Source organism: Nelumbo lutea, chromosome 8 (genome assembly GCF_056320005.1).
Source record: "Nelumbo lutea isolate HS-2025 chromosome 8, American lotus-T2T, whole genome shotgun sequence".
NCBI lineage: Eukaryota > Viridiplantae > Streptophyta > Magnoliopsida > Proteales > Nelumbonaceae > Nelumbo > Nelumbo lutea.
The window spans coordinates 34003372-34014957 of NC_142691.1; the positions used below are offsets into that span (position 1 = coordinate 34003372).

General features: G+C 37.2%; 1 protein-coding gene across 1 annotated transcript; it reads right to left on the reverse strand.

Annotated features, from left to right (window-relative positions):
- Positions 1-3849: 3849 nt before the first annotated feature.
- LOC148843769 (uncharacterized) lies at positions 3850-10363 on the reverse strand. Its single transcript, XM_088959812.1, has 10 exons — positions 10206-10363; positions 9987-10091; positions 9675-9913; positions 9481-9593; positions 9279-9378; positions 7375-7578; positions 6227-6444; positions 5906-6118; positions 4976-5065; positions 3850-4841 (listed from the first exon to the last, which is right to left on the reverse strand). The coding sequence occupies exons 1-4, from the start codon at positions 10251-10253 to the stop codon at positions 9500-9502; spliced, it is 486 nt and encodes a 161-aa protein (XP_088815938.1). The 5' UTR covers positions 10254-10363; the 3' UTR covers positions 3850-4841; positions 4976-5065; positions 5906-6118; positions 6227-6444; positions 7375-7578; positions 9279-9378; positions 9481-9499.
- Positions 10364-11586: the final 1223 nt, after the last annotated feature.

Sequence of the window (11586 nt, forward strand, 5' to 3'; positions counted from 1 at the left end):
TGAATGTTCCGAAACCTTTTTGGATGAGTGCTATTCTGTGTGCTACGTACATTATCAACCGTATGTCCTCTCGGTTACTAGAGTATAAGGCTCCACATCAGCTTTTGTTTCCTATAGCTCCATTTTTTCCCATTCCAATGCATGTTTTTGGGTGTCATTGCTTTGTTCATAACTCGTCACCTACTTGGGGTAAACTTGATCTTCGTACTATTCCTTGTGTCTTCCTTGGTTACCCTCTATCTCAAAAGGGGTACCGCTGCTATGATCCCATCTCTCGTAAGTACTATGTCTCAATAGATGTGTCCTTCTTTGAGAATCAACCTTTCTTCTCAATTTCTCCTCAGAGGGAGGTAGGGTTGAGGAGAAATAGGCTCAGACTCAACTACCTCCTCTCCTGACCCTCCTCCATTTCGTATCTTTCTTCGTTGCCACAAAAGCCAGCAGAGTTCATGAGCCATGGAACCTGACACTACGCAACCAACATCATTGATTTCACCGTAGGTTGATTGTTCCCATCAACCAGGTACACTTGGTTCTATTGATATGCATATTCCTCTCAATGTTGATTCCACTGTCATTAATGATCTTGATGTTCCTATTGCTAAGAGAAAGGGAGTTAGATCTTGTACCATTAACCATCCTAGCTCTTACTTTGTGTCCTATGATCATACTTCATCTTCATATCGTGCACTCCTCTAATACTGTTGATAGTATCATCATTCCTAAGAATGTGGCAGAAGCTTTATCCAAACCTAAATGGATAGATGCAATGAAGGAAGAGATTGATGCATTACACAAAAATGGCACTTGGGAGTTGGTGGATCTTCTTGAAGGGAAGGAACAAGTGGGGTGCAAGTAGGTGTTCACAATGAAACACAAGGCTAATAGAACTATTGAAAGGTACAAGGCTAGACTGGTGGGAAAAGGTTTTACACAAGTATATAGAGTGGGCCATGCAGAGACTTTGACCCTAGTATCCAAGATGAAGTCTATTAGAATTCTCCTTTCACTAACGGAAAATCTTGACTGGGAACTTCACCAATTGGACATCAAAAATGCTTTGTTGAATGATGACTTAGAAGAGGAAGTGTACATGACCCAACCTCCAGGTTTTTGTGCTAAAGGCAATGAACAGAAAGTGTGCAAGTTAAAAAAATGTTTATATGGGCTGAAACAATCTCCTCGGGCCTGGTTTAATAAGTTCCACTTAGTAGTTCAACAGATAGGGTTCAAACAATGCCAATTAGATCACACACTATTTGTGAAGAAAGGTGAAGGGAAAACTGCAGCTCTAATTGTGTATGTGGATGACATAGTGATCATAGGAGATTGGGAGGCTGAAATACAGAGACTAAAAAAGCTCTTAGCCACTCAATTTGAGGTGAAAGATCTAGGCCCCTTACATTATTTCTTTGGAATTGAAATTTCTCGCTCTTACATGGGCATCCTTATTTTCCAATGGAAATATGTACTAAATCTACTAGAAGATACAGGCAAACTAGGGGTGAGACCAATTAACTCACCAATTGAACCTAACCATCATTTGTGAGACAGTCCGGGATAATTCTTGTATTTGTCTATGACCAGGCCTGATATTGCTTATGCAGTGGGTGTCCTTAGTCAGTTCATGCACAATCCTAGGACAACTCACCTTCAAGTTGCAGAGAGGATCCTCAGATACCTCAAGAAGTTTCCTGAAGTTGGTCTGTTGTTCTAGAAACATGGACATTTAAAGGTGGAGGTATATACTGATGCTAATTGGGCAGGGACAGTTGATGACCGAAAGTCTACTAATGGATATTGTGCCTTTGTAAGGGAAACCTAGTCACATTGAGAAGTAAGAAGCAAAGTGTGGTGGTTAGGTCTAGTGTTGAAGCAGAATACATAGCTATGTCTCATGGAGTTTCTGAAATCATGTGGATAAGAAATCTATTAGGAGAACTGGGTTTTAAAGTTAGCAACCCTATGTCACTCTATTGCGACAATAAGGCTACTGTCAATATTGCAGCTAATCCAGTCCTCCATGATAGGACGAAACACGTTGAACTAGACAAGAATTTTATTAGAGAAAAACTTGTAAGTGGAGAAGTGTAGACCCCATATGTCAGCTCAGAAGAACAACTTGCAGACATCTTCACCAAAGGTCTTCATGACGTGCGGCATAATGATTTGTGTGACAAGTTGGGCATGATTGACATCTATGCTCCAACTTGAGGGGGAGTGTTGAAATAATTGATTTTATGTTTGCTAGGGTATGTTTGGCTGATTAAAGCCTTTTTTACTTTAATCTATTATTGTATAATCACTTAGTAGTGGTACAAGGGTGATTTCCCTTCTTATTTTTTCTCCCTATATATTATAATGAAGCTGACACCGCCAGCACTGTTTCATTGCCTTAATCCTTCTTTTTTTTTTCTTCTTCTTCTCTTCTCTTCTCTCCTCTTCTCTTCTCTTCTCTTTTGCTGTAATCAGATTTACTGTCAAGAGTTCTCAACCTTAAATCACAAGATGTAAGGGTCAAGTGACAATTTCTCTCTTTGTACTTTGGTTACTAACCTAGATGATGTGCATTTGGACACCAATGGTCAAATTGTTTAAAGTATAGTCTAATTTGCCCGCATATGGGTTAGATGACAATTTCTCTCTTCATATTTGGGTTAATAATCCTTATGATGCATACTTTGACATTGATGGCCATTTTTATTAAAATTTAGTCTAATTTTGCCACATATGGGTTCAATAACTTTTCTCGGTTTTCAAAAACTAAGAAAGTTCTCATTCCTAAATCACCAGATGCAGGGGTCAGGTGACAATTTCTCTCTTCGTATTTGGGTTAATAATCCTTATGATGCATACTTTCACACTAATGGCCAAAGTGATTAGCCACATATGGGTTCGGTCAATTTTATTTGTTTTGAAAATTTGAGAAAAGTTTTGAACCCTAAATCACAAGATGTAGGGACCAAGTGACAACTTCTCTTGTACTTGTGGGTTGGAGGGGTTGGCTTTCAACTTCCTCATCAAAGCATCCATCAAGCGTTAGGACTCCCCTCTTCAATTAATAATGATGTGTCATGTATGGATACCTCAAAATTTAAGGATTCTTTATTTGATTTTCCCATTTTGTATTCTTTTTAGAGAGAGGGTGGATGGGATTTTCTAGGCTAGAAACTTGTCACTACTTGAAGTTAGAAAATGGTAACTCCTGATTACCACAAATTAGAACTAGAATAGGAAATGGTAATTCCTGATTACCGGACTAAAAGTTAGAATTTGAACTTAGGCCATGATTCCCTTGCATAGATTGATGCACAAAAGCAATGTACAATTCACTACAAGAAAAACGGTCAAAGCCGGCAGTCAGAGGACCGCCGGCTCAGATTTAATAAAGGCGGTGGTCTGGACTGCCGGCTTAGATATCTTTGGACCGCCACCTTAGGTCTATCGAAATATTCCACTTTTAGGTGGCGGTTTGGACCGCCGACTTACATATCTTTGGACCACCGCCTTAGGTTCGTCGAAATGTTGCTTCTGCTTTAAGGCAGCGGTTGGGACTGCCGAGTTAGATATCTTTGGACCGTCACCTTAGGTTCGTCGAAATGTTGCTTCCACTTTTAGGTGGTGGTCTGGACTGCCAGCTTAGATCGCTTTTATGTCTAAGGCAGCGGTTGCATGACCGTTGGCTTTGTTTTTTTTTTAATTTTATATTATTTATACCAATTTGAATTCAACATTTTGTTTGTACCTGTTTAATACAGATCTCATGACAGATAATGCATAAAAATCAATTTAAATAAAAAATTACAAATTCAAAATAAAAAATAATTAAAATTATTAATTATTATAATATCCAAAACAAATTGCTTAAATACAATATCCAATTAACATAAAAAGTACAAGGCATTTAAAAAAACTTCTTGAATAATGTAACACATCTTCCAATGCAAATCCTCTCCATGACCCCGGTTCTGCCTTCAGTACAAGGCATTTTCAAGAAAAAACTTCTGTTTTCAGTGTTCTTGGACAATCTAAATTCTTAGCAATGAGTCCTATGTCACTTTATCTATTTGTGCATACTAGCAACCCAGTCACCATTAAACCTGAATAATCACCCAATTTGTGGCTACAGTTGCTGCCTTTTGTTGGTTCACCAAATACCACCCTTGCTGCACAACTGTTGCATGCACAGCCTTAGCCACCATCTCCAACAGTCCTGCCATCATTTACTCCAAGAATTTGATGAGGACTGATGCCAGCTCTCCTAACAGGAAACAAAGAGAAAAAAATAAACAAGTGGTCATTGGTCTTTCTCATGTAACTGTCACCATTGCTACTATGCTACTGCTGTGCCACCATGCTGCACTACTGCTGCCACATTGTTGGCACTTCTGTTGTGGCGCTGCCACCTCTGTTGTTCATCTTCTTCCCCACTCTTATCACTGTTCTCTTATGTATTAGAGAACTTCCTAAGGTTTTGAAAATCTGATGATGTCACAGGTTGAACCGTGCAGTGAGGACATCCCAATCTTCCTGATAAAGAGATGGAAGCAAGTGTTTGATGCAGCCATCATCTACCTGCAAGAGAAAGTTCATTACAATCAGGTTGAAATTCAAAATAAAAAGAAAGGAAGGAGGGGAGGACAAAAGAGAAAAAGAGAAGCAACTTCTCTAAACTTTATGAATATAGTTATAAAGAAGATTAGTTTTCCTGAAAGGCATATTGTGTGAAGATCTTTAACATTGAAGGATGGATAGGGGTAAGACTTTTCAAAATGATCTGGGAACAACTGTAACCACGTGTCATCTCCCATCATCAGTACACGCTTTCCATTTTGCACCAACTTCAATGACAACATTATGGGAATAAAATTACTGGTTAGAAAAGACATTTTAGGTTGTAAATGTTTAAAATTTAATACAAACATACATGATCAAAACTAGATGACTTGACATGAAGAAAAGTCCAAATCTATACCTGGTGTATCAAATTATCTTCAAAAATTGCTAGAGCCCCAAAGCTATTCCCTACATCAATGAATGTTGGCAATCCACCGGTTGTCAAGCCCTATAAAATTTCCAAGGGGGAGAGTATATCAGTTAGGAAAAAGATCAAGTTTCTTATACATCACATGATAATAAAACAAGAAATAAATTAGCACTTCAGTAAATTAAGTTCACAAAACTCTGCTTGACATGGTCTCACCAAATGGAGTGATGGCATTTATTACATATTTAACCTTTTAACCTTTGCTTTAAATAAAAAAACAACATTAGAAAAACATTAGAAAAACGTCAGAAAAAGAACATAGGGGAAACAATGTGCTTTTTATAGATAAAGGACAGGAATTCCCTATGCACAAATGGTTCTCTTTATGCATGAAAGGCACCTATTGTATACTTGCTTTAATAGATGTCCATCTATACTATATTTAAGTACCTGACAGAATTAATTAACTGAAGTAAGGTTTTATACTTCTAATATTGACCGATTTAATTCAATATAGAACTGAAATGTAAAACATTTTTCTATTTTCATTATGGTATTAACTGTAAAACCCTATATATTAACTAGTTGCAATTTCTATATCCTATTCTCTGTAAGAAAAACAAAAAAGGTAACAGAAACATGCCAATCATAAATAACAGCTCAACATTACCTGAAAAAAATATTACTCTAAAAATATAACTTAATATTTACTGACATAAATTGGATTTCAAGAAGGAAGCAAACCAACAGGCAATCTGAAATTCTACCAAGAAAAAAGATTAAAAAAAAAGAGGCGGCAAGAAATGGTTCATGATCAAAATCATAATCAGAGAAAATGTATTTTAGGTCTGTTAAAATCACATTCCCAATCTCAAATTATAAATGGAAAAGGTGCCGGCCAGTGGAACTGAATTTAACCTTCATCAAGATGGATCTGCCTGATGCCAGTAGACCAATGGTGTTAAATCTCAGATTAACAGGGGAATGCCCTCCAAATGAAAATAGGTAAACATTAAATCCATCTAACTGTTGGTGTCAACATCTGAAGCTTCACGAGCAAACCGACCCATCACACGCTTCCTAGCATCAGCCTTCATCTTCCTGGACTCATACTTGATGTGCTTATCATACCTGTTCGTATGTTCAATATCATTTTTCTGGAATAAATTTAAATCCAAGGTCCTATATTGAAAAATAAATGCCAAAATGTAAGAGAACAATGAAAGGAGCAGATAATGCCTTCGAGTTCTCTTTTTCTCCTTGTAACGTAACATGGCATTGCCTCTGTTTAGTGCTAATAGCTCCTTGAGGCTGTTCCATTAGATGGACTTCTTTGGTGTTGCCACAGTCTACAGGTTTAGCCAAAGTTGAACTTGAAGATGGCATTAGTACACATGAATTATTGGTCTCAGATGTTGATGGTCCTTGTCTCCTTGGCTTACTGCAGGATTGTTTTCCTGTAAAATGTCACACAACTATCAACATAATAATCAAAGAAAGAACTAATAATCTACAGGAGAAGAACTGTCACTATGTATATACAATGGAATTCTCATAGGACTTTACACCAATAAACCTTGTGATAGTGAATAAATGCACAAGTATTAAGGATGCTTAGATTCTACAGGTCCAACAAAGTTAACTTGAGGCACGGGAGATATCAAAGCCTGACTTGTTGAATTATAGATTCTGCCCCTTGCATTTGTGTCAGATTTGCACATATTCCATTCCATTAATATCAACAAGATTCAAAAGAGAATTATCTTAAATATAATAAATAAATGGAAACAATGATATTAAAATTGGGAAACAAGAGATAGTGAGGTGGTTAATTTTATCTCAGGCCACTACCCTAAGGAGAACTACCAATGGCTCTTCTGGCCTCCCCCCAGTTAGATCTTATCACCTTCATATGGTCCCTCCAGTTAATTAATAGGCCCACCTGTTGCAGTACATTTTTTTTCCTGAAATACTCAATTCTTCAGGGTTTTCACAATATGTTGGGTTCTCAAAACTTTTGAACTTTTCACTGGTACTAAGCTACTAGCCGACTTGTCCAAACAGAGTGATTAACTTATTATCTATGAAACCAATTTGTTCCCAATAAGTCTCCCAGATGAGGCTTTTCAAATTGTGAGTCCAGATCTCCTAGAATAGACCTCCTGCATCCTGCTTACTTAACAATAAGTTGAAACAGAGGCAGTAACTAAGCACAGCTGCTCTCAAAAAGGAAACAATTCTCAATGCAAATTAAGAATTCTCACCTGCAATGTCCCTTATCAAATAACCAATTTATTATTCAGGTATTGTCATTTAGTAGATAAATGAACACCTTTAAATGAAATTAATTGGAACTGGCAAATAAATCTGCAGTTAGAATGACATACAGTTTGTGGCGAGATATTTCCATGTATTATAGAACAATTCATCTTGTATATGTTTTCTATCATCTCAATAGTTGGCAAGGAGGTTCCCTTAAGAAGCCCACTACAGCTCTTGATAATAAAACTGACATCACGTTCACCATATCTAACTTCTTGTTGGCAAGCCTCACCATGATCCCTTGATTTATGTGTATTAAAATCCAAACTCTGCAGGAATATAACTCTTAACCATAAGAAGCATATCTTCCAAAAATGGACATGCCATATTAAGAAAAGGTAAGATATTAAATATTCACGATCAGCACACACTAAAATTCCTGGTGAAAATGCAATATAAATTTCCAAAACAAAAGATGTGTTGCAGGTTATTATACCCAAACACCTATAGATGCTTAGTTTACCTGTCTCTGATACAATACATACCTGATGCAACACCAGAAACTGCACAGACACTTTTAACATAGAACCTCTTAGCATTAAGCTATACATTCAAAGTACATTGTAGTAGAAACACTTTAACATCTGCAAACTTTTTGGTTTTTGGAGCTAAATATCATTTCACAAGATGCTTGAAAAGATTGTAAATGTCAAAAGCTTTATCAAATTTAACAATATAAATTTTAAGAAATGACATTTAGGTATCACCAATATTAAATGGGATACTCCCACCAATATCTGTGTCTGGATCCCAAGAACAGAGTGTATGCTCCACTTCCATGTCAGTGTCTGTATTCATATCTACATCTGGGCATCTTAAGGAAGGAACTAAATATATATAGGTTTTGAAACGTTCGTACTAGCAACCTTCATTTTCCAATTATTAATTATAGTTTTCAGGAAATCAAGAAGGGAACTCTTCTCCTAAATGGAAGAAGTGCCCGATGACAATGAGCTCTTCACCTTCTACAAATACTAATTGAAAGGATCTATCTAAAAGCACTTTTACATTGCTTCAACAAAACAACTTCAACTTGCTCCCACCCGAGGCTCCCAGACAGGTCTATCTAATTAAAAATTAATTGCTATTATTTGTTGAACTTCAAATATGTGCACAACATTAATACATACCAAAAATCAGTAAAACAAAACTATCACATGCTGCTAAGGACCTTAAGTCAATCACTTGGACTTGGATAAGTGAAAGAATTGAACATGTATTCAAGGTTTAAGATTTCTTTTGCATCAATAACTGAACATTTCATTAAGTAGAAGTCTAAATAGTGATTACAAGAAAGAAATACAGAGTAAGAGATAAACTCTCTTATCTCTCCCCAAAAAATGTTCCTTTTCTTACAATTGTGCCCAAAACAGATGATCTCTCCCCACCCCTTGTTTGTCTAATGTATCAGCCAAGGAATTAGCACCTTCTTTGTTTTTTGGTGAATAATTATCACCTTCTCTTAACCCATCATATCTTCACTTCCATGTATCTTTTGTCAACCATCTGAACTTCTTCCTCTCATTGCTGTAACTCCACATATTTGCCTCCTCACTTAGTAACCAGCCCACTACTAATCTAGGGTTTCCCTCAATAGTTAGCTTTCTTATATTAAAGATGCTTTCCCGATGCACTCCTTCCATCATTTCCATAACCTCAGCCCTTAAGGAATCCACATGCCAACTGGGCCTGAATATAATGCCATTATTTTGCCCTCATCATCCCCAAACACCCCTCCCTATTCCTAATACTCCCAGATTCCCCATTCTTCTTCCATCAAGTGGCAGAGGCATTCTTATACTGAACTTCTCCCATTTAAAGGATGACCACCAGCCTGTTAAGTTCTTCCATTTGTCTCAATGATTGATTTGGCAAGTCACTTGGATTAAAATTATGATATGATAATTAATAAATGGTTAATCATCATTAAATACTGAACTTCAGATCAGAAAATTATAAAAGTAAAAACCTGGTATGATTCTTCAATGCTCTATTCACTTGTTGTTGAGCACTACATTTGACTCCATCCTGGTATCAGATGCTATCAAGGAATTATTAGTTGCTGCACTCTGCATGGATACTACAAAAATTCAGATCCTTAATATAAGTATTAAAGTACGGAAAGCTCTTAAATCCCCAACTCCTATCAGAAAGCTCTTCTCTAAGTTTACCTTTAGGCCAATCAGCATCTCAAAATTGGCTAAAATAGCTCTTAGGTTTAGGACATGGAATGCTGAAGAGACATCGAGAATGGATGCAAATCCGCTTAGTATAAGGAATGAGCCTACAAATCATATCATATAAATTTTAAAATTATATTCAAATATTTTAACAATAAAAGATAGACAGGGTAAATAAAACTTACATGGATTGAACTCCAAGCAATTGGAACACCAATACCGTTCCAACCGTTCTATAGCGTCCATATGGGCGCATTAATGGTGCATCACTTATAATTGGAACATTGATCACGACCTCTGTCCATCCATAACCAAGTGGCACACCACCCACAATCTTCTGAGGATCTAAACTTGTAATGGTTGCTTTGGCAGTGGATACAAATCCTCCTTGCATGAAAGTCAACAAATTACATTCTGTATTTTCCTGCAAATGCAATTGTCCTTGTCAACAAACACCTTACGCTTTCTCATTTGTCTTTAAATCAAATGACACTTACTAAAAACACCTGTGATTCAGTTTTGGAGCTAAATTGATGATAAAAGGGACTTTGAAAAGCATGTGCGGAGGAGTGTCTTCGCAATTGGGATGATTCACTTCGATCCTTGCATAGAATTAATGAAAGATAAATATCAAATAAATATTTATGCAATCAAGTATAAATTATTTAGATAATTATATATATATATATATATATATATATAAACAAGGGTTATACCTGTCTATTAAGCAATTGAGCTTCCATTGCATCCATCCATTCTCGCATTGATGCAATCTATTCTTCCAACTTCTGTGAACGCTCTTCGGCTGCTCTTTTACCTTCATTAGCAGCCCTCAAGGCATCTTCATGGCTCTGTCGTAGGCCTCTGAACCTGAACGGAGTTGGGCCTAAACCTAGACCATGCACTCGGCCACAACGCTCTTGGCCCATCACACGAGCATAGACACCATCCTGTCTGTGTTCACTGCCCTCATTTTGAGTGTCTTCCTCTTGAGACATGCAATTTTGCATTTCCTCCTTGAATATTATACAAAACTATTAGTAATTCAAAGCAACTTGTTAATTCATACCATTTAATACACACTTGAATAAATATACTGTTGGACAGTTATGCGCTTAGCTCCAATCAGATTGATGCATCTTTTGACATTTATTGTAAATGAATAAAGTATATAATTAATTCATGTCATTGTAGTGTGTTTCTGTGTAATACCCCTAAACTTGTGTTAGTTTAGAATCTTCACAGTCATTGGATAAATCTGGGGAGATTTATCCTGCCAAGGTTAACACTGATGTACCGCCAAATTGATTGGGGTGGCTTGTCTTAGCTACCAGGGTGAGACTTGAGGTAAATGCAGTGTGGGTTTTTCTTGAAACCCTAAACTGGATCAAATTCCAGTATTTCCCTGGATCTTGGAGATAGATGGGAAAAATTGGAATGTTACACCTAACCCCTAGACTCGATTATGGTATTGCACTAGGTGTCGGATTGGGTTGTCTTTGATATGTCAATCAATGAGATCCTTAGAGGGGGTCAAAACTTGGGTATGTTGGGATAGTCTGAGAATTCACCTGAGTGGGTGAACATAGTGACAGGATCAGCCCCTTTGTCGGACAACGTGAATGATCGGGGAATGCACACTCTATGATGGAAACCTAGACTGTCGGCAGTTGATTTCAAATGTTGAGATTTGTTTTGCAAAATGTATTTATATAGAAATATACATATAGATATATTATGGTTTCAAAATGTTTGCAAAAAATTTTAATTCCCGGGATCCATGTGAGTAGAGAGTGCAGCATTCTTCCTTGCAACCGAGGGAGAGGTCATCTCTTGTCGGATAGTGTTTGATCATTATGGGCTAAGAGGTTAAGTGTAAGACCATTGAGGGCAATACCTGATGGGCTAATCTTGCATCTGCCCATAGTCCTTGGGTTTTCATAAGGTGGCTGGACCCAATGACCATTTAGTGTAAATGTTTGGCCCATTAAGAGCGCATGGTGATGGACTCAGGGGTTCACTGTCTCCTACACTGAATTCGGCCAAGCCTTGTAACAAAGGTTGGGCTAAACCCAAGTGGCTGATGTGTCGATCAAT